This window comes from Rutilus rutilus (genome assembly GCF_951802725.1).
Source record: "Rutilus rutilus genome assembly, chromosome: 20".
Lineage (NCBI taxonomy): Eukaryota > Metazoa > Chordata > Actinopteri > Cypriniformes > Leuciscidae > Rutilus > Rutilus rutilus.
The window spans coordinates 10034012-10058100 of NC_140225.1; the positions used below are offsets into that span (position 1 = coordinate 10034012).

Consider the following 24089-nt stretch of genomic DNA (forward strand, 5'->3'; position numbering starts at 1 on the left):
CCTTGTTACAGTGTGATTACACAAAAACGGAGTAATATTAAAGGGTTTGGGTTTTGTTTTTTGCTCACAAAAATTATTCTCGTCGCTTCATAACATTAAGGTTGAACCACTGTAGTCACATGGACTATTTTAACGATGTCTTTACAACCTTTCTGGGCAATGATGTTGCTGGTTCAGAAACCTCTCGGATTTCATAAAAATATTAATTTGTGTTCCGAAGATAAACAAAGGTCTTGCAGGTTTGGAATGACATGAGGGTAATGACAAATGTTTTGGGGGTGAACTAACCCTTTAACTAACATGTACTTACTATAGGATTTGGTTTAGTTGCTTGTAATAATTTATAATTTACTGTTATTACTATAAGTAGCACATAAAGTGTCACCACATTTCTTTATGTCTCTCTTTTGCTTCAAAACGGACCTAAATTCAAAAGCACGGTTAAAACGCAACCTTGTTAAAAAGAAATGTCAGGCATTCGGTTGCAAGGCAGGGATCCTTCAGAAGGATGTGCAGAGCTGTAGGTGCTACATAAGACAGGAACAGCACAACGTTTGGCAAGATTCTGAGTATAGTGAGTTTACCAGCTTACCTCTCCAGATAGCAAGCAATGAGGGGTGAGCAGAGGTTATTGGATGGTTTGGCCAGGCCCAAGGTGAAGATGGTTTCCTGGAGGCGTCGAATAGTGTTGGCATCTCCTTTCATTGCAGCTGTGTTCATCGTAAGGGTGAGCAAACTGATCGTGCCGTCCCTTAACGGCACATCTTTTTCCTTCATCTCCTTCAGCATGTCTATCGCCTCTTTATGATGCCACGAAAGAGAGAGAGAAAGATAGATTAACAAAAATATCAGACATTTTGACTAATTAACCAACTTTTGCACATCACTGCTTGAAACTTCTACATGCAACTAGTGATATGGTAATTATATGCAACCACTATTCTATTGGCTACTTGGCACTCAGGGTGCAGTCTGATAAACCGCAAGTTCATACAAAGGTTTAAACAGTCTCATTGACTGTTTCATAGACTTGTGGAGATTATTTGTATATCTTTACGCTTTGCCGTTCCCTGATGGGCTGGCGCCAGACGAGAGAGTGCGAAAGAGAGAGCGAGAGAGGGGAAGAGGTGATAAAAGCCCCCTTAGATAATTTCATGTGGGGAAAACAAACCGCTATTAAAACAACATTTTACACCCAGCGGGGATGCAAATGCTGCCGTATAATGCCAATTCGCCGCTAATTACTACTTGCATTTCTAAACGAGACTACAATTACAGAGGCCCCCACAATAGTAGGCTTTTTTTTTTTTTCACGGTTCCCTGCAAAAGCATGCCGGGAAATTATAGGTGTGCGGCGAGTGCCCGGCGTGAACTCGGCGGGCTCTGGTCGTGGATACGCCGCAGATCCGCTGCCGTAATGGAGGCTTTTTACTGGGCGATGCTCCCATCTGGCAGAGGGGCGAGGGTCCACCTCCACAGCTGCTCTGTCACCAAGCCAGATAATTAAGATGTGTTTACGCGCTATTTAGAGGCTAGCTAATGGGCTGATACCGATAGGGCCTGTTTGCACTGGCGATACTAATCATCTAGAACCGAGAGGGAGCGAAAGAGAGCGAGAGAGTGAGAATGAGGATACCATCATCACAGCTGTGTGAATATGGGAGTCTGTTTTGGCCACAGGCACTCAGACAAACTCCCGAAATCCCATGACTCACAGCGGTAAGGCTGTTCATCTCCATTTCTTCATAATACTTAGATAGTTTCTGTGCCATAAGCGAATTGCAAAAATAATGGCATCTTCCATTGGTTAATAAACTGATATTCCCACTCAAAACTAACTTTATTGGTTGAGCAATTGCTGTTGTGTCGGGATACTCAAACAAACAAAAAGCACAAATTTCTGTCCCACTAGCATCACAAAACAGAACTGCAATATTTAAATTGTGTTTAAACAAGTTTATTAAAAACTGCCCATTTGCCATTGATTAAACTATATGATAATCACAACATTGATTGAGCCAATGTTACCATGTCAGGCTGCAATTACATACTACTGTAAAAAGTATGTGGTAAGATTTTAATGTGACTTTTTAACTAACACTTTTATTCACCAATGACACATTAAATTGATCATTAGGTTGAATATTGACAGTTAAAGACATATTTGAAATAGAAAACTTTTGTAAAATGATAAGTTCTTTCAAATAAAGAATTCTTTAACTTTTTTATTTTTAAATCAAAAGATTACTGATAATAAGAAATGGTTATTGAGCAACAAATCAGCATATCAGAATGATTTCTGAAGGATGTGACACTGAAGACTAGAGTAATGAACTTCTGCTTCGCAATTACAGGAATATATTACATTTTAAAATTAATTTAAAATTTAAAACACAATGACTGTTTTAATGATGAAAACAGTTATTTAATTGTAATAATGTTTCATATTACTAATTTTACTGTATTTTTAATCAAATAAATGCAGCCTGGTAGAGACTGTTATGTTAACTTAATATTAAATATCCCCATATTTTGGACAAAGAGTGGAGAGGGAAAGCAACTTACAAATGCCTACTTATATTTGCATAAAAAGCTGAGGATTCCAGTAGTAAAATCCATTTAAGGAAAAAAAAGAAAAAAAACGTTTACCCTTTTATCCTTTACCCAACGAGTATTCCTACAGTGTTTTGACAATAACAAGGACCCCAAGTATGGAGAGTAACGGCATGCATATGGAAATATACAATGTAGGTCGACCTACAACAACACAGTTCACTTCAGTCTCCACACACGTGCGCACACACTCAAACAGAGACAGCCAGCTTGTTTTAGCCCACAAATTCCAATCTGTCACTTCATCACCCTGCAATTTTTGTCCTGTTGTTATGCAAATCCAGCACAGTGCTCCGTACTGTCAGGAAAAGTGATGAGCCAAAAGGAACAGTAGAGCAGGGACCAGAAGGTTCAGCAGGGTCATGCTGAGTTTTTAAGAGGCTGCTTTTGTATGATAAAGCTCCGTTCACTTATCTACTCAGTCACGCTGTTATTCGGGCACAGATCTCATCCTTTACTGCTTTTTTTAATTTTTGAGGATTGTTTTATCAAGATCCCAGCAGTCAGCCCATTTAAATAGAGGCTTGTCATTTAAGAAGCGCTCTTGTCTGAAAAGTGCCACATGTTTTGTGTTAACAGCTGGATATGAATTGAAGCAATGGAGGTTAAGTGGATCGCCGGAGGGCGTCGTGACAGCGATACCCACGAGGGGATTAGAACTAACAACCTCTTGATTCTTGGGCCGTCGCTCTAAGCACTCAACCATGTACTTTTCTTATAGCCCAGGGCTTTAACACGCATTGTTGTACAGCAGCTCACTGATGGAGGACAACGTTTAAGCCATATAAAAGGAGACTATGTGTTAAAGCTGGATGAAAGTCGTGCAGAAAGGGATGCATTTGTCTTAATGTACCTCCCTGTGTTCTACTGAAGTACTCGCCAATTAAAAACACTTTTTTGGGGTCTTCTATTCATTTTCTCTATAGAGAAATTGACTCTCACAAATGAACCTTTCTAGACATACCTACCATGGGTATGGTTAAACAATGATATGAGTCAGGGTAATTACTTTTTTTTTTTTAATTACTGAGATTCACCCAACAAAGGAGTGAACGCCTAGCCTGGTAATACCAGACTCTGCTACTTCGCTTTGCTTCGTAGAGAGAGTCTGGAGTTCCGTAATAGAAAAACGTTTTCTTTACCGCCTGGGGGTGCTAGTCTGAAGCTTAAAATCATTGGTTACCCGTAAGCCAATCACATAACGTTTGGTTATGGCGTGTGTTATGCGCATGCTCAGCCGCATCTAACTTCCACTGTAAACACATGTATGATGCGAAAACAAAACCATCGAGCGAAATACCGGAGTGAACATGGCTGTGAACGACTTTTGCAGATTATGTGAATTAAATCTACGCATCCACGGTACAATCAGCGTCTACGTCACGGCTCTCAGCCCGCCCTCTGTTCGTTGATTGGCCGGCTGTTTTCGGGCCGGAGGAAAACGGAAAGCTATGACGCGGTCTCAGACTGAGTACAGAAACGAAATGAAATTGAGCGAAAGTACGAAGTCTGACGTAGTCAGGCTAGTGAACGCCCACTCCGATATCAAAACCAAGTAAATGAATTGGGAGTGGTTCGAACTCTGGGTAGTCTCATGTATCCAGACCTTCAGACTGACGGCAGAAGGTCTGGACCCCATAGCAGTTTCCATTGGCCATGCAACGTCCAGAGGCCGTCTGACTGACACGTAAAGCAACCAATCACAGTTTGTTTTGTTCTGCATCATGTTTAGGGGCGTGAATATGTAACATCATCATTGTCCTCACAATAACATACTGGTGTGTAAAACTCAAGACATATTTTAAAGAGTATATATAAAGATTTGAGATTTCTAAAAAAGTAATCAGTCACTTTTGCACTCTATTGGAATCAATCTTGAGTGTTGAGTACTTCAAGCACTTCAAATGAGTATGATGTGTGAGCATTTTAAAATAATGACTGCCTTATACGGTAGTTGCCTATGTAGGCAGTAAGCATCCAGGAAGATGTCTATGTTCTGGAATAGAGCCAAAGAAATAGCATAAAATTATGAGCAGAATAGGGTGGAAATGTCACAGCTCAATGTGACGGTGCACATGCGCTAGGCCACTGCTCTGAGGTGTGTAAACTTTTGCAAAATGCTACGGATGACCGAGCAAGACAGACCTCTGAGTTGCAAATGAAGCCCCTCAGACCACTCTCTGGTCATACGAAGCACAGTTCACACATCACTGGACCACAAACAGCAACCGAGCTGAACCGGACTTCAGTCATATGAGAAAGCTCTGTGATGGCAGACAGCTCAAATTCTTCCTATCTGACAGAACCACTAATCAAACCCAATCAGCTGTTGGTGGTAAATGGGCCCAAATGGACGACTAGCAGCAGAGCATACCGGCCCACTGTCTGATACCACACACACACACTGAGGTAAACAAATATCACACAGCCCATTAGTCCTCTGGCTCATTCTGCGGCCTTCTGCCAGCCTGTGAACCGGTAACAGCGTTTTACGAACTCCGTAACAAATGTGAGGACATGAGGGGGCAAAAAAAAAAAAGTAGGAAGGAACAACAGGGGGAGAAAAGGTTTCGAACAAAAACAAGGCCATTAAAAGCCGGGGCAGCTGGTGCACTACGGTGCCACGAGTCATGATCTTCAAGCGGATCGGGTTGCGGCGGTGATGCGGGCATGCTGGGGCGCTGAGGTGTGTTAATGTGAATGACAAGCTCTGAGCGCACACCGGTGGGCTAATGGCCACCGGCTCGCTCTGATGGACACACATATACATACACACACACTTTCCTCATCACACACTTTCGCCTGAATTCACATGCAAATGTGCGTGTGTGTTTGTGAAATACTCAAGCACTTTCCCCGACATGATATGCCATTAGTATCAGGACGGATTTCTGTAATTCTGTTAAAGTGCAGTCGGTCCTGTAATTTTCCCTCGCTCGGTGACAGGATGAGTCCGAGCGAGAGGGAGGGGGCAGCCAAAGAGTGACACGCATCGTGAAAAGAGACCGAGCGTGTATTTTCACCATCACTGTGTGCACAAAGCAAAGAGGAAACACTTTTATTGTAATTACGTCTTACATGAGCATGGAGAAATCCACCGTGGAATTCAGATAATGGCTGATTAATGTCCCCGTGTGGATAGACAGGTGTCTCGGACCTCACTCTCGCACGCAGACGCACTTGCGAAAGGTTTGATTCTGAACAACGCCTTTAAGAAACTAATTAAGCGAGTGGCAAGCTTTTGATAGCGACGTGATAAGTAATTCAAAATTCTCATTGGTACCTTGACATCCTAAGTGGTTTAAAATGTGAGGCAAGGCACACCTAATGTGACGGCCCACATTATTTGTGACAAACTAAACTAAATTATTTCATTAATCCGAGATAGTGAAAATAAGAAGGCATCTGCAATCATTTCAACACGGACCAAAGCTTTCACATGGACACCGACACGGCCACTTACCTTCCAGCTTGCCGTGTTTGGATAGCACTCGGACCAAGGCCAAATACTTCTGAGCATCCAGCGCTACATCAGAGTCCTTGCGAGCTCTGAAACGCCAAAGAAGAAAGAGTAAATAACTCTTTCCTTGACTTTGTGCTGTGAAAGGAAATTTACTTTAAAAATGACAGAGTCATGAATGCGTCTGGAACAATCATGCAAGAAAAAAGGTGATATATTTAAAAACAGCCTGGCCACTTTACAGTAAATCAGGATTGTGCTGTTAAGCTCCAAAATGTGGATAGTGTGTAGACAATACTACAGTGATTATGTGAAAAAAAAAAAAAAACATTATTCACTGATCATCGTAACATTCACTATAGCTCTACTTGGACTAAACAGCTCAATTCATAGGGATTCGTTTTACGATCTCTTTATGAACTTTTTGAAGCGTCTAAGTGTACAGTTGCATAGCTATCAATGGAGGGTCAGAAAGCTCTCAGATTTCATCAAAAAGATCTTCAATCGTGGTCTGAAGATAAACGAAAGTCTTACGGGTTTGACAGAAGTCAATGACAGAATTTTTGGGTGAACTATCCCTTTAACACCTGGTGTGTTAACCCATCTCTTGTCCACTTTTGACCACTTCTGTCCTGACTTCTTCAAGGGGAGGGTCTATCTGTGGGTAAATGCATGGGCTTTTTCAGAGCTTTCGATCTCATGGTCGAAATAAGCTCGCGCAATTTAAATAAAACTTTTTTTTTTTTTTTTTTTAATACAGAGAGCAATAGCTTTCATTTCTGATCTGATTTCTGATCGTCGCAAGACCATGCCAAACACAGTGAGTGCGTGTTAGAAACATTTGGATTTGTCTTTAAACCAAACTTAGGTCTTCAGCCGACAAAAGTTAAAATCCCGTCTGGCTAGCGTTTCTCCCATGTTTAGGTACTAGGTCAGTGGAGAGTAGGCAGTCTTTTGAGGCCGTTCGAACTATTCGACCACATGAACGTCTACACTATGAAAGCAATTCAACTACCTCTCGAAATGGACAAGCTCAAAACTTTTTAGACCATTTACGCCTTCATTGAGCATCGTCCACATGTAATCCGATCGAACAATGATGGTGATGATAGTCTTTTTTTCCCTATTGTGATGTAAATCCGAGTGATACGGCTTCTCGAAAGAGGAAAGAAAAATGTAGGGAGGGACTTGATTATGACCATAGGGATCATAGAAAGTGGGCGTGAAAACTAAATGGAAAATTGTTTCATGTGAGTGACAGGTTGCTGGAGGGAAGGTATTATGGTCCCGTTCTCGCGCCGGTGCACAAATCATCAGAGAAGAGATGTTGTGAGAGGGAGGGGACGTTAAAGATGTCAAAGATTTAGAGGGCATTTTTTAAATAATTATGTACATGGATAAATCAACGCTAGATTGCTGGCATAATAAACAATGCAATATTTCAGAAAACAATACGAATTGATGGTAACACTTTACAATAAGGTTAATTAGTTAACATGAACTAATAATGAACTGCACTTTAACAAAAATTAATAAACGCTGTAGATGTTAATTTCAACATTTTCTAATACTTGATTAAAAATTTTGTTAACATTAGTTAATGCACTGTGAACTAACATGAACAGCTTTATTTTTTATTAACTAACGTTAACAAAGATAACAAATACAGTAAACATATGGATTGCTCATGGTTAGTTAAAGTTAGTTAATACATTAACTAATGTTAACTAATGAACCTTATTGTAAAGTGTTATCGAATTGTTTATTTTATGAGACTTTAACAGCTCACTGAATGGAAGTATTATAAGTGAACAAAGATGTAAATTTAGGTGTGACAAGAAGATGTGAAACAGTCAAATGGACTAATGGAAATATTTTTGTAACATTATACATCTTTAATGCATCACTTTCAATCAATATAATGCATCCTTGCTAATTTTATGGTGCTTTTGTGTCCTTTTTGAGGCTTGAAGCTCCATCTCTATTCAATGTATGGAAAAAGTAACCAGAACACTCTTAAAAATGGCCTTTCATTTTCCAGTCTTACGGGTGTGGAATCATGAGGGGAGTAAATCATGACTATTTTTATTACTTGTTTTGCTTTGCTTGTTTCGACAATAAAAGGACGTCAAACTTACAATTACAACGCCAAACTGTACGTCAAACTTACAATTCCCTCTTAAGTTTGAGGGCTTCCTCAGCATTGTCATGGCGACAGCACATGTTGATGAGCATGGCATATGTGGCGGGAGTCATATCTGCTTCATACTGAGTTTTAAGCTCCAGAGCTTTCTCCAGTTTCTGATGAGAGAGCAAAAGTTGTGGGGAAAATCAGTTACATATATTCACAAATACGGATAGATGGTTTTGGATTTACATTTTTGTTTGCGAAAAGTAAGCTATTTCCTGTGAAAGTGTGAGACTTCCGATTTATTAGCCACTAGAGGTAAATTACTAGAACAATAAAGTGCAGTAAACTGTACAGATATTTGAGCTACAAACCAGCGCGTTTATGATTAGGATAGAAAAATTAAAGTAATATAATAAATAAATACCACTTTGCAACATCAAGCAATTTTATAGAGTTAAAATAACTGGCTAACACAGGAAGCCTTGCTCATTCAAGTTAAAAATGACCAAGCCCACTCTTAATTGGTTCATTTTATTCAAGTTGACCACTAAATTGACCACTATAAATGACTATAAAAACCAATCAGACCAGAACACTAGCAAATCTTGTGAATATTTATGAGAAGAATAGCCCTCACCTCCTCTGTACAAAGGAGAGCGATAATTTTTTTGAGGGTGGAACTGGCGGGCTTGCCCTCAGCTTTCAGCTCTGCCAGGGTCTTCTCCAAGAACGAAAGTCTCCCGTCCAAACCCTGACACAAACATGAGGATATTTGACTAACACAGCTCACCTGATGTATTGAACACATTTGTTTGAGAAAAAAAAAAAAAGAGAAAAACTTACTCTAAGCAGTGCCACATCAGTCGTCATTCCATTTTCCTTTTTATCCACAAGAGCAAGGACATCCTGAAAGATAAGTTATGAACTGCTCTATTAACAGTACTATCACAGACCTGAATGAGACAATTAAACCTAGATTTGTAAAGTTTTGAAAGAAAATATTGCCCATGCAAAACTGATTCACAAGTCTCTCCTTCAATGGGAGTCTAAGGGATTTTTTGGGCTACTTATTTTTGCCTATATTTAGATAGGACAGTAGCCCGAAGTGCAACCGCACCGTATGTCGCAGCCCTTGGCCACACGGCTAAGACTCCGACTATGATTTTTTTTATTTATCCGCCAGACAAAAAAAAGATCAGGTTTGACCATTAGTAACATTATACTTGAAAAAAACACTAATTATAAAATACCTTGATGAGCTCTGGAACATGGTAGGACTCCAGAATGTTCCTGATTCCTCTGAAGATATTCAGTGAGATGCTGATATTCTAAAAATAAAGCAAAGAACTTGACACCAAAATAAAGAATTAACGGAACTGACACACTAATGTGGGCCAGACAGCAAAGTTATTTCAAAATTAGTATTTTCACAAATTTCTGATGACTAAAGTCTTTTTAAATTTTCCATTTAATGGAAAATAATCAAAACTTTAGATGTGGAATAAAACATTTCATGTTCTTTGTGTTTTTTAGCTAGTATTTCGCAAGCTAAATGCTCTGTGTACTAGCTTAACATAGCACTAATTGATTAGCTTGCTAGCTTAGCCTATACCCTCAATTATAAGTTTTATACACTACCTTTAAAAAGTTCGGGTTTAGTTTTTAAAAGAAGTCTCTTTTGCCAACAAAGGCTGCATTTTTTTGCTTAAAAAAAAGATTTTTTTTTCCAGATTCTTTGATGAACAAAGTTCAAAAGAACAGCATTTATTTGAAACAGAAATCTTTTGTAACATTATAAAATGTCTTCACGGTCACTTTCGATTGGTTTAATGCATCCTTACCATGAAAAAGTCTTATTGACCCCAAAATGAATGCTATTGTACATACAATGGCTACCCCCTGGGGTCCTACACAGACTTGATTTAACAGGCAGTCCAAAATGTTAATGACATTGCGCTTGTGTGTTTGCAAATGTACCATTTTCTTAAGCAGGCTGAAATACTCCCTAAGCTTCTCTTCTTTGGATTGCACCTCCCCCTCGTTCATGGAATCGATCAGGTTGTAAAGCAAGTAGGCTACATTTTCTGCAAAAGGAGAGAAGAGCCAATTTGACACTTTCTGCTTTAAATAAACAAATCAATAGTTATATTTAAAAAATAAATAATAATAAATAATTCACAAAAGGAGCTTCCGCAGAACCAGAACAAAAATATTGCAATCCAGCAAATAAGCTCTTAAACTGCACATGTGTGTTGTGCTGACACAGCTTTGCTCCAGATTTGACTGAAGTCTGTTTTAACAAGTGGCTGGCAGCTGACAGCCTTACGCACACATTTGCGTTGTGCACAGTGATGGGATGAGACAGAGAGACCGTCTCTATCGCTCCCACCTGCTCGGACACCAGCGCGGAGGCCTGCTCCGGTGCAGCGAGACGACAGACGCTCGCAGAAGCTCTGTTAACTCAGCGCAGAGTCAGCAAGCACACAGCACTCACACAAACATGCACACGGCTACTTTTCAGACTGCATCAGACACACACACTTAATGCAAAGTACGGCTGTCAGGATAAACTCCATCACCGCCAGAAACCCAACAGACACACACACACGATACCGTCAGTGAAACCAGCTCAGAGGACATATAAGGCATAGAGATTTACTAGTGCAGCGTTTCCCAACCTCTTTGTCTTGTACTATGCATCCCCACAGCTCCAGAACTGGCTATCAGCAAGGATTATCATGAATATTATGGCAATTTAAAAATGAAAAAATTACATACATAAAAAAATAAAAAAAAAGCCATTTGCGTAGCATATAAACTAACAATTTTTAGCACGCAATGCTATACTCTAAGCAACTGTAAATCACATTTTTCTGTCATTTTGTGTCATTTTTTGAAAGATGTAAGTATTGTACTATGAATTAAGGTGTCATATTGCAGGAGTGCAGGAACATTCAAATCAACAGAAAAGTGTAAAAAAAAACATTTCATAAAAAAAAAAAAAGATGAATACAGAATATGAACAGCCAATTATTTTAAACAAAGATGCATGCAGTTTAAGGGGTGTGACAAACAGTACAAGCCACATACCAGAAGTTTCAGGGACAGCATTACTGAACCGGGCGTCTTTATATAGAAGCTCTGTGATCTGTAACAGCAGATTATGAGGTGACATTAACAAAGGTTATTTTCATTCGTTTTCCATAATCTCTCTCAAAATCTCTTGCTTCACTCTTACCTTTGCCATGATCTCCACATCATGAAACCTGCAGGGGGCAGTAGAGGATAAGAGAAGACTCGCATTCAACACAGAATATTTCAAATCTAACATCTGCCAGACAGTGATTTCAAGATCAAGTATTCATTTGGTGTGACAGGGCTTCATTTGACCAGTGAGAACATATAGCAGGCAAACCTTTTGACCAATCAATCTCCACGATTTCTGTTCATTATTGTTCCAGTTACCCATTTTTACTGCATAAGGAAAACGGTTATAAAGAGACTGCACTTGTCAAAATATTTAATAGCTACGCATAACTAGAAAATTATAAAATTTAAATAAAGAAATTATAAGTCAAACCCAGCAGAAAGGCCACAGAATGTGCCAAATACTAAAAAGGTGGTAGATTAAAATAACTTTGGTACTTAAGCTAAAAAAAACATACCAAAGTTCAACAAAGAAGAGGATATCACACATAATAAAATATTTCTTACAAAAAATACTTTTACAGGCCAGATGCAAAGACAAAATGTTAAATATTAAAGATTAAGTTTAAATTTTAATTAAATGTCATTTGTCCAAAATTAAACAAGAATTTGATCTGCTGTAAAGTGTAACAACACCAGACCGTTGTTGTCCTCTGAAGACATTTGTTATAATACACAAGGTACATAAGATAATTGTTTATATTATGTGTATTGTGCATTTTAACTGCTGTTCAATGAAACCACATGATTACTTGCTTTTGATACTTTATTTGAACCAAATATTATTGGTATTATGATATTACCTCGTTGTTATTAAGCATTTCAAGTCATTTTAAAGGCTTTGGTATTTGCTTAGGTCTATTTTTATTACCACCCGAAAAAATCAGATTACTCGTCAAAATAATCGACCGATTACTCGATTACCAAATTACTCGATTAGCGACAGCCCTACATACCATTAAACTCAGTATAATTTAATATAATTATAATATATTTATATCTTATGATCTTAAATAGCTCTGAAAACTTCTAGAGCCTCAGTGGTCACATATGCAAATGCACATACATTATGAAATCAAGATGCAGTGCTGGTAGGGAATGTTGACGGCGGAGAGCAGGGAGACAAGGAATGAAAAAAGATTCAACATTGGTTAATGATTAAATTATCTAGTGACCTTGACTATTACAAGAGCAGGTCGCCAAGGAGACAGGGCCCCGACAACCCCCTCTACCCTTCTGACAACCCCAATTACAAACCTGACATCCATCGCTGCCGGCAACCTCCCTTGCTCCTCTTTCACATCTAAATGCTTTGCTAAGTACAGAGGACAGCAGCATCTGCTACCCTACGGCCTCTGTGTTCAAATCAGAGTTAAAAACAAAGCTGGTCCTTAACTATTGTGCATGATGGGATTGATTTTAGATCTAAGCTGAGTGAGTGCACTAAGTGATACCATGAGAAAATGATGTGATAAATAAAATACCATGACAGGTTTATGAGTGTGTGTGAGCAATGAGGTGATTGTCTGGGGGAATTAGCCAAAAAACAAACGCTGCCAGCCAAGTTGATGGGTAAAATGCCAATGTGAGCACTTGTATCTCGCTATCAGTGGCAGTCAGGGTAGTTTAGTAATCTTTCAGCATTGGACAGAGAGGCATCAGAAGCAAAACAACAAAAAGGACAAACTCTATTTGCATTCTTCCCATGCTGTAATTGGGCTAGAGATGACTGCGTCCATATGCATGAGATGACGAATGAGTGGCTGTCTAGCCAAAAGGCAGAACATTTACACGCACACACAGAGGTTTTCTTTTTTCGTTACTCACCCTCTGAATCCAGAGATCAGACTGGATCTGAAAGCACTGAGGTCAATGGCTGGGAGAGCAGGTGAAGACACTGCAAGAGTGAGAATATGAATGAAAGCCATGAAAGCAGAGACATTTCACCTCATTTATGATTTTTTTTTTTTTACATTGTAACTTAAGCTATTTTTTACTGCACTGAATGTTGATTCATTTGGACATTTTTCCCTTGCTTCATATTCATATTTATACAGTGTGTTTATGCATGCATGTATGCATGCTGTCTGTATGTAGTATGTACAGTGGGTATGGAAAGTATTCAGACCCCCTTAAATTCACTCTTTGTTATATTGCAGCCATTTGCTAAAATCATTTAAGTTCATTTTTTTTCCTCATTATTGTACACACAGCACCCCATATTGACAGAAAAACACAGAATTGTTGACATTTTTGCACATTTATTAAAAAAGAAAAACTGAAATATCACATGGTCCTAAGTATTCAGACCCTTTGCTGTGACACTCATATATTTAACTCAGGTGCTGTCCATTTCTTCTGATCATCCTTGAGATGGTTCTACACCTTCATTTGAGTCCAGCTGTGTTTGATTATACTGATTGGACTTGATTAGGAAAGCCACACACCTGTCTATATAAGACCTTACAGCTCACAGTGCATGTCAGAGCAAATGAGAATCATAAGGTCAAAGGAACTGCCTGAAGAGCTCAGAGACAGAATTGTGGCAAGGCACAGATCTGGCCAAGGTTACAAAAAAAATTCTGCTGCATTTAAGGTTCCTAAGAGCACAGTGGCCTAAATGGAAGACGTTTGGGACGACCAGAACCCTTCCTAGAGCTGGCCGTCCGGCCAAACTGAGCTATCGGGGGAGAAGAGCCTTGGTGAGAGAGGTAAAGAAGAACCCAAAGATCACTGTGGCTGAGCTCCAGAGATGCAGTCGGGAGATGGGAGAAAGTTGTAGTAAGTCAACCAACACTGCAGCCATCCACCAGTCGGGGCTTTATGGCAGAGTGGCCCGACGGAAGCCTCTCCTCAGTGCAAGACACATGAAAGCACACCTGAAGGACTCCAAGATGGTGATAAATAAGATTCTCTGGTCTGATGAGACCAAGATAGAACTTTTTGGCCTTAATTCTAATTCGGCCAAGTACAGGGATATCCTGGACGAAAACTTTCTCCAGAGTGCTCTGGACCTCAGACTGGGCCGAAGGTTCACCTTCCAACAAGACAATGACCCTAAGCACACAGCTAAAATAACGAAGGAGTGGCTTCACAACAACTCCGTGACTGTTCTTGAATGGCCCAGCCAGAGCCGTTGGTTCCATCCGGACTGCGAGACAACTTACAACAGTTGTACCATTTGTACAGTTTAATTGAGCAGTGTTTCAAAACAACAGAGCTGTACACAACACAAGCACTCAGTAATGATCTTTCGGCACTATATCCTTTAATATTTTTATCAAGCTCTAAACGCGCTTCTTTTAAGCCCTTTCTGTGTATTTTGCTACTCTCCCCCACTGAAGACATAAAGTGCCCCATTATTGATAAAACGAGAGCTTCATTCAGATGATGCAGATATTTGAACAACAGTAGCACAGACACAGTGGTGAGCAGCAAAAGAGATTGGTACTTTCATTAAACTACGACTCCAGTCACTCAACTACACCAAGCTTGTGAAAAATGAATGACGTGGCGCCTTTCCTTTACACAAGAACATTTTGTCTACATTTAGAATGATCATTTCAGCATGTTAAGAACATTTCATAAAAAACAAAGTTCTAATTGGGAAAATTTAGAGATGTCATCATTTCTGACTCGGATGGGCAAGTACTACAGCTGCTGTCCACATACAAATGTATAACAATTCCAAAAAAGTACTGTCTGTACAGAGTCTGAACCTCTTAGAAATTTAACGGAACACCCCTGATTAAACGGATTAATGGGGACACAGCTGCTTGCAGTGTGTATGTTTGAGTGGCTATGTAGTCCTGATGGGCAGCAATTAGTCTTCAAGTGATGAACGCAATCATACAGAGTACACATCTAAAATAAAATCTCTACAGAGCTGTGTCACATACATATAATCTCATATAAGAGAGTGTGTGTAAAATGTACAGAGTGGTTGAGAGAAAAGGTCAATTTTCATAGAAGCTAATGCTTACTTAGAGAGAGTAGCCCTGCGAAGTTTCCACGTGATGCTTCGGTTCGTAATTCTGCTGCAATCAAGCTATCTGTGTCCAGGTCAATACCGGCCTCCTGCAATTATCAACCCAAATTAGAGTGTTTCAGAACAGTCACAACAAACCATACGCATATCCAGCATAATTACCTTAAAAGAAGTGTGGGCACTGTCCACTGATGGGAAAGACGGCAGAATATAGTTACTAAAAGTATCAACGTCTGCCGGGAGGCCCAGTTCTTGCATGCCTCTTAGAGCTTCCATAAGACCTGAAAGGAAACAAAAAGTGATTTATTTAGACATGTGCACCAACGCAATTCATGCCACACAATAGTTGCGTCTGCACCTAAAAAAGTTCAAGGATGGCCCACTGAACGTTGGCGGAAAGACTGATGCATACGGGACACACAAGGTGAATCAGGACTTTTTTGTGGGTGTGTGTGTGTGTGTGTGTGTGTGTCTCGTTCTTTAATGGTCCGCCAGGGAACAAAGCTACCATGATGCCAAACCCCCTCATGGAAAAAAAGCTGTCATGTTAACAATTGTGACAATTAGCACTTATCAAGATCAAGTTTGTACACTGCAAAAAATACTTTTCTTCCTTAGATTTTTTTTGTCTTGTTTCCAGTCTAAATATCTAAAAATTCTTAAATCAAGAAGCATTCTCTAGACAAGTAAAAAATTATTGTCTTGTTTTCAGAAAAATAAGTTAGAGTTATTTAGAGTTAAATAGAGTAATTGCTTGAAAAAAAGCAAAATAATCTGCCAATGGGGTAAGAAAAATAACCTTGTTTTCTGTTTGAAATAAGATTATTTTGCTTACCCCATTGGCAGATTATTTTGCTTGTCAGCTGTCCACGACAATCCTAACAACACAATAACACACTCAGCACTACACAAAATAGTGTGTAATTATCGTTATCGATAAAAAGATTATTTCCCGTTATGTGGAAGAGAAACCAGCACAAGCCATTTTTTTTTTTAATAAGGACAGGACTAATGCTATATTGGTTTGGTTCTTGGATTTATAAAAAATTTTGGACCAGCAACATGATTTAAAGCCCAAGGCTGTTTACAATTCACTCAACTAGATTTTATACAGAAAGCAGTTATAAAAATAAAAATCTGATAATTAGATTTATCACCACATCCGTCTTCCTATGGCATGGCCTGGAGGAACACCCCCTTCAGGCAGAGGATTCAGGCCTCTACCCGGCTCTCCAGCAGGACCCTTCACTCCCGCCTAAAGCACCACATGCATATGGAATAGTCTCTCGACCTACTCGGGCAAACGTTTGTGTGTGAGGGAACACGTGAACCAGCGATTTGTGTTCTGTTTACTCTTCACCTTGGTCCTTAGCACTCTGTATCTAAATGCTCAGGGGACACCTACACACCTGAATAAAAGATAAGAGCTGCTTTTATCTGCCATTAAAACCTGCATCTGGCGCCAGGAGCGGACGACCACCGGTGTGCAAGAGCATTAGCCAGGTAAAGCACCTGGAGGCTCCATCCATCTATCCCATCTCTCCATTTCATTCTCATCTGTGCATCTTTCTCCATTCATCCTTTCTTGCAATTCAGTAGCTCTTTGCTTTCAAGCAAACATAAACAGTTGACCAGACACTCTTCTCAATGGAGCCTGAGAGCCGTCTGTCTATTCATTCTTTCATTTTTATGAGAGGAGCACACCTGTTTTGCTGTTAAATAATCCATCAATCCATTTGTCAGCCATAAAAGTTGTCTCAGACAGCGCAGGCCGATAGGTTGCATGTGAATGGGGATGCAAAATGGATAGCCAGTCACATCACTTGCCGATTCAAGACTTCTCTCAATTCAGAAAGTGTGTGAGAAGGCTTTTATGGAACAAATCCGGTTCAATGAATTCTCGGGCGACCTCCAGATTTCTGTTTGCTACATCACTGGGTTTGATGATTGAACTGTAAGTGTGGGAAGTAACCAAGTCTGCAGTCTCTTACTTAAGGGGCACTAAAGGGGAGAGGTCAGGGTTCAAACTGTCAACAGAGCTGTATCTCCAAACAAGCTCAATTCTAAAATTAAATGGATTTAAAAAGTGAATAGTATATCTTGCTAAAAGCAAACCTTGGGAGTGTGCTTGGGTCTGTCGAAACAGTGAAGCACGTACATTACAGCTCAAAAGTTTTTTTCAGCAAAAAAGACATTTACAATGTTACAAAATATTTCTATTTCAAATAAATGTTGTCTTTTGAACTTTCTACTGACCACAGAATCCTGAAAAAACTGTTTGCAGTTTTTTTTTTTTTTTTTTTTTACATTGATAATAAGAACACCAAATCAGCATATTAGAATGATTTCTGACGGATCATGTGGAACTGAAGACTGGAGTAATGATGCTGAAAATTCAGCTTTATCATCACAGGGATAAAAAGTACATTTTTAAATATATTCAAATAGAAAATTATTAAATCAAAAATAAAATAAAATACTGAACTTTATCAAATAAATGCAGCCTTGGTGAGCATTAAAGACTTTTCAAAAACCCACACACAGAACTCCACAGATGTCCATAGGACAACAACACTTTTTCGCTGTATCCTTGCAGCAGATCTGCGTTTGTGTGTGCAATGGAGGAATCCTAGGGGGGGTTTTTTAACACATTTGATAAGCTTTTTGAGTTCTCAGCTGGTATAAATAAAATCATATGTACACTGTTTTGGATGTTTGGTAAGTTCCGTTGCCAAATATACGTCATTCAATTTTTTTGTATCTATTCTTTAGGTTTGGTGTTAAAAATGACAGTTTGCTAAGCAAACCAGGACTAAATGCATCATTTTCTTTTTTGGTCCGGACCAAAAAAATTAAAAGAACCAAACTACAACTGTGATCACACAAATTAAGTCAACCAATATACCACATGGTGAAGCCATTGCAGTGTTGCTGTTTTATGTAATCCAAAAAAAAAGGAAAAAAAAAAAGAAACAAGTGTCAGTGGAATGAAGGCAACAACCAACAAAAAACAGATCTACAACACACATTATACATGAACATTTAAATTAGAGTCCCCCTGTGGTGAAAATCAAGTTTTTATATGTTTTTTATATGTCTGTGTGGTGTTTTTAATGTGCTTTAAGAAAAACCATGTGCAAATTCACAAGTCAACACCATTGCTGAGTATTCCCTCTTTAAAACTGCAATGAACCAAAAGCCAGTCTCAAAAACGTGGTTTGAAATCGCTGGTGTTTCTTACGTCACAAACTACCTTGTCACCAATCACGTCAACGTGCCGGCGGGCTTTAGCTTATCATTACCAGCGAACTAGCAGGTGAGTCCAGGTTATCCCGGTATATTTTTTTGTTGATATGAAAAATCGTATGTATGACGTATATTACGATGTTATGATGAACTATATGCCTTTCTCCACTGACATTGAGTTGTTCAAAGAGTTTCTGATGATTGTTAGAAGGCAGCTGCCTGACTCTGAGATGGCGAACGGGAACATGTTTTGTGTAACATTAACAACACTTTATTAGCTGTTTGATTACGTAGTCAACCAAAAGGCTAATTATATTACCGTTATGTGTCCAAGGTTGTAAAGAGCGATACCATTGTGCAGCGTTTACCTTAGAAAGTTTAGCGAGTGGATCTCTGACCTGGTGTGATTGAGTGGAGGCGGGGCTAATTAGCATATTCATGGTACCGCGTATACTAAATGAAGCAAAGTTGTAGTTATATTCAAGCTATTTTAAGGCATGAAGACTTTTTTTTTTTTTTTACATTTAAACTTCATTTTGGTGATCAAAGATGAGTTTTAAGGGATACAATTATTGACTACAAGGGGACTTTAAAATATGAGCACAGAAAAAAAAAGTTTGTGCACCTTGATGTACTTTAAAAATATAACCCTCTGACAACAAACTCACAAAAATCTTATCATTAGAGATTACTAATAACTATCATGAACAAATCAAATGCATTTTGATAAATTATTCTTTGAAAAACGTATCAGCATAGAAACTTTGTCGAGCTATAGGTCTAAAAATGAGGAAGAACTTTTAAAAGGTCTAATAATATATTCTCCACTGTCCTGCGATTTCATGCATAATACAGCGCAGTGATTGGATTTAAGGAGTTTATTCTCATGAATAATGCAAAGAAAAGCTCAAAAACGCATGACGTAGACGAGTACTCTCCAAACACAATAGCCAATCGACACTCCGAATTTACGCATGTGTCACTTTTCATGACTTTGGTTCAACTTTGCTTTTTAAACAAGATAAACGAAATGGGTCCAATAAACAACAACAAAATAACCATTTTTCACTTAATAATAAACAGAGTGCTTTAGGGTTTCATGACCCTTTAAAAAAGGACCCAGCATCCGATGCAAGTGAATGGCAAAAAGATATTTAAAAAAAAGGATTTTCCAAAATGTGACTAGTGCAAAGAGCATTTAAGATGCAGATGTAAAAGCTTGTTGTGTGCTACGTGAGGGGCTGAGGCATTATTCTCGCGCCATGTCACAAGCAATGAGCTGCATTTCTTCTTGAAACTGTCAAGCACCGCTCGCTCGCGGCTGCCAAGACAAAGCTAGCATATGTTTTTTCAAACTCGCCAGCCCAAATCCACACCTCATCAAAATGCATACTTTTCCCCCTCTCCACACTCGTGAACGGGTGGACGGAATACCGGTGGGTGGAAAGGGGGATGGGCGTCTGCCCGCTGGTGACACCTGTGGACAGAATGCGACATGGCGCTAAATATTTCATGGCCGTGCACAGCGGCGCACGTAATTGAAAGTGAATTCCCTCAAAGCGCTCGCATTTACATGAGAACCAGTCACAACAAATTCTGTCATGTAACCTTCACGTAGTGCAGATTTCAACACTGAGCAAAAAAAAAAAAAATGTACAGGAACATAAAGGTGAGAGTGATCCTGCATGTTTCATGAAGGTTATTGGATTAAAAAAAGAAAAGAAATGAGATGTTTTTATTCTCGCTGCTGTTGTTGCAGTAAGATTTATCTGGACATCATGCTCTTTTGTAACTGCATTTATTTGTAACTCTGGAACAGATAAACAGATGGAAGTATGGAGAAATATAATTTAACCAAATATCTAAATTGACAGACTTTTTATTGAGGTGTCAAGGGAAAGTAATTTTTTGTATTATACAAAAAAAGCCCACTTTAACTCAGACTTTTCACGATCCAATTCAATCCCGTTGCATAAAACCAATCAGAAACACGTTAGAATCATACATTGGCTACACACCCCTGACATAGACTGGTGTCTCTTTGAGGCTGCATCTTGCACCTCAACATCTCTTAAAGCCCTGGTCACCTCCAGCCTGCCCGCCCCTATTATGAAATACACTAACAATCCAGTAGTCATAAATACCCTTAAAATTTGGTTTCAACTTAGACAGAACTTTAAATGTGAAAACATTTTTCATTTAAGTCCCATACACAATAATCACCTTTTCCCCCAGGCAATGCTAGACTCTGAATTCACTCTTTGGCAAAGGCGAGGCATTCTCTATTTTAAAGACTTGTACACAAACTCCATTTTTGCAAACTTTGATGATTTGTCGCACAGATTTAGTCTACCCCGGTCTAGCCTATTTCGTTACTTTCAAATCCGCCACTTCCTTCAGCATCATTTTTCTAACTTTCCATACACACCACCACCCTCGGGCTTAGAGAATTTGTTAGAACCTGCAGTCAATTCCCAAAAAAATATTTCAAGGATATATGGCCAGATAACCAGTCTTAAAAGCACAAATCTTGCAAAGATTAGAGCAGACTGGGTGAATGAATTAGGGGAGGAACTAGAATTAGAGGACGACATTTGGGACAACGCTCTACTAAGAGTAAATGACAGCACTTCCTGTGCCAAGTTGAGCTTAATTCAATTCAAAATTCTACACCGCATTCATTACTCGAAAGTGAAATTGGCTAAAATATATCCTAACATAGATGATAGCTGTGACAGGTGTCGTAACACTCCTGCCAACTTAACCCATATGTTCTGGCTGTGTCCAGCCCTCACGATCTACTGGTCTATGATTTTCAAAACCTTGTCAGAGGCTCTTAACATCGACCTCCAACCTAACGCTGCAATGGCCATTTTCGGTATTACAGATAGAAGATACTCTACACTAAGGAAAAATTATAAAAACATAATTGCTTTCACAACATTGCTTGCACGTAGAAGGATTTTATTACACTGGAAGTCAAACAATCCACCTAAAGTATCTTTATGGCTTAGTGACCTAATGCAATTCATACAATTAGAAAAAATAAAATACACACTGAGAGGGTCCAGGGACAAATTCTTCTATGTCTGGAACCCAGTACTGTCACACCTGAACAAACTTAAGACTATGCCCACTTAGTATCAATTAGCAGCCCCTCTTGCTTACTCACTTGTTACTTTGATATTTATTTACCCATGTGAATCAAATGTCCTGTGAAGTGTGCAGCCTTAGTTGCAGTGAGTCTGTGTGTATACTTCTTCTTCTTTGCTAATTACTTTTTTTTTTTACTTCAATTATTTCTGTCTTAATTTATTATTTTTTGCCTTGGATGAATGTCCCATGTTCCGAGGGAGGGGAGGGTTGTTACTATTAGAAAATGTGAGCATTGTTTCTACAATTGTTGCCTTTTGTATTCATGTATTTGTACATGCCCTGTATCACTGGTGCTCAATAAAAATACTTTACAAAAAAAAAGAAAGAAACACGTTAGAATATGGAAGTAAAATTGGTTGCAACAATGCACAATAATGACTGATTAAGAATGAGGCTGGAAGCTCAGTACTCACCGGGAATGTTCTTGTCTTTCTGGTGATGAGTAAACAGGGGCCAGAAGTAGTGAGGTCTGAGAGGCAAGCCTTCCTCCTTCATCCTCCTCATGAGCGCAACAGCCATAGCTAGAAAGTTACAAAGAACAGCATATTAACACAAATCTAGCTGTGCAATTATCAGATATATGGGTGGGCGTGGGCGATATGACCAAAATCTTAAATCATATGTAGCGGTTAATCGTGTCTACCGGTATATCGTCCACCCCTAATCAAATAAACTAACAATAAAGAGAAAGAGATCTTAAAACTGGGTCCAGAAATACAACAATGTGAGATTTATTTCAATTAACACAGGATCATTTTAATCTGGTTAACATAATCCTGGGTTATAATGTTGTGACATTACAAAACCCTTTTTTATCATTCTTATTAGATAAATAACTTTGATTAAAAAAAAAAAAAATTATTGTCATATCAGCATCAATGGCTATTTTCACAGCAAGATAAAAGTGTTTTAAGACAGAAATAGACAAATAAACTTGAATAGACTAAGCTTAAATTAAAAGCCTGGGGTTTAAAAAGACAATACGAAGGATTAAATAGTCTTTTCGAACTTTAAATCTACTTCATTTTACTCACTGGTCTTCTTGGCTTCCAGGGCACACTGAAGGGTGAACTGCAGTGGCGATGAGTGCAGACCTGAATCTTTGAGATCTTTGCAAAACCCAGCTATGTTCTCCACAGACTGAAAGAAACAAACACACAAATTAACAACACTTATAACAACAAGCCTAAAATTAACAAAAATTCGACATACAGGTCCACTCAGGGCCGGCTTTGCCGACAGGCGACACAGGCGGCCGCCTGGGGCGCCATCTGCTGGACGGGGCGCAAAATTGCAGAATAAAAAAAAAAAAAAAAAAGTTAATTAAATGTAGGCTATATCGTATTATGAAAGTAATAGTCACTCTGACAGCTGTCAAACTCACGCGCGTTGCTCAGCAACCGGGAGTGGCGCGAAAACATCTGACAGCTGGTTTTAGCGCTTTAAATGATGGGGTAAAAGTATTTTTTCGTATTTTTTTCAAAACGCTATAAATCCATCCATATTTTTTCAAAAGCTATAAATCCATCTTTTTTTTTTTTTTTTTTTTATTGCTGGTTTGTCTTTTTTAAAAAGTATTTTGTCTTTTATTTCGTGTTCGCATTTATGAGGAAAAAAAACATGTTATGTGATTGTGACCGTTCGTTCTCCATTAAGGACGCAACCGCTCTGCGGCACTAAAATACTTGAGAAAAGAAAAGTATAAAAAACAAGAAAAACTTGTTTATTAATAAACAATTAAAATGTCTCATTACAATATTTTTTTACAACGTAAAAAGGGGGGGCGAGGGGGGGCGGGGCGGGGGGGGGGGGGGGGGGGGGGGGTCGCACTCTCGCCTTGGGCACCAAATAACCTAGAGCCGGCCCTGGGTCCACTTAATATGCACTCTGAAAATTGTTTAGATTCGAGTCCATCACCTTGTCCATATTGACACAGTGGCGAAGAAAGAAGTTTCCCAAGTCTGGGGAATCATTGGTCTGTGAGTCTGCCAGTAGGCCGGTGAAGCTCTTCAACACAGAAAACGCTGTCTCTTCATGTCCGTGGGTAATCAGACTCAAGCAGAGGTTCATAGCGTCTGAGGAAATTTAAATGCATCAGTTTCAAAATAAAAAAATATATCAATCATTAATAACTTTCCAAAAATCCCATAACTTCATCTCAATGCATCAATATTGTATGCATTCCATTTCTCTAATTGGCTTGGGTTCATATTTAAAACACTTAAAATAGAATACTGCTATGAATACATATGGGACCATTATGGCTCACTATGGGCCACTTTGGTAAT

The 24089-nt window shown here is 39.0% G+C and overlaps 1 protein-coding gene across 2 annotated transcripts in view; it reads right to left on the reverse strand.

Moving 5' to 3' along the window:
• The window catches only part of lrpprc (leucine-rich pentatricopeptide repeat containing), a 60408-nt gene that overhangs the window by 30654 nt on the left and 5665 nt on the right, over positions 1-24089 (reverse strand). For both annotated transcript variants that reach the window (XM_084390789.1, XM_084390790.1), the window contains exons 9-23: positions 23719-23876; positions 22836-22941; positions 22215-22322; positions 15562-15680; positions 15395-15488; positions 13239-13308; positions 11443-11470; positions 11295-11352; positions 10182-10288; positions 9455-9532; positions 9048-9110; positions 8842-8955; positions 8244-8374; positions 6077-6162; positions 593-800 (exon numbers count right to left, since the gene is read on the reverse strand). In XM_084390789.1, coding sequence (XP_084246915.1) covers positions 593-800; positions 6077-6162; positions 8244-8374; positions 8842-8955; positions 9048-9110; positions 9455-9532; positions 10182-10288; positions 11295-11352; positions 11443-11470; positions 13239-13308; positions 15395-15488; positions 15562-15680; positions 22215-22322; positions 22836-22941; positions 23719-23876 — 1528 coding nt within the window. The remainder of the gene's footprint in view (positions 1-592; positions 801-6076; positions 6163-8243; positions 8375-8841; positions 8956-9047; positions 9111-9454; positions 9533-10181; positions 10289-11294; positions 11353-11442; positions 11471-13238; positions 13309-15394; positions 15489-15561; positions 15681-22214; positions 22323-22835; positions 22942-23718; positions 23877-24089) is intronic.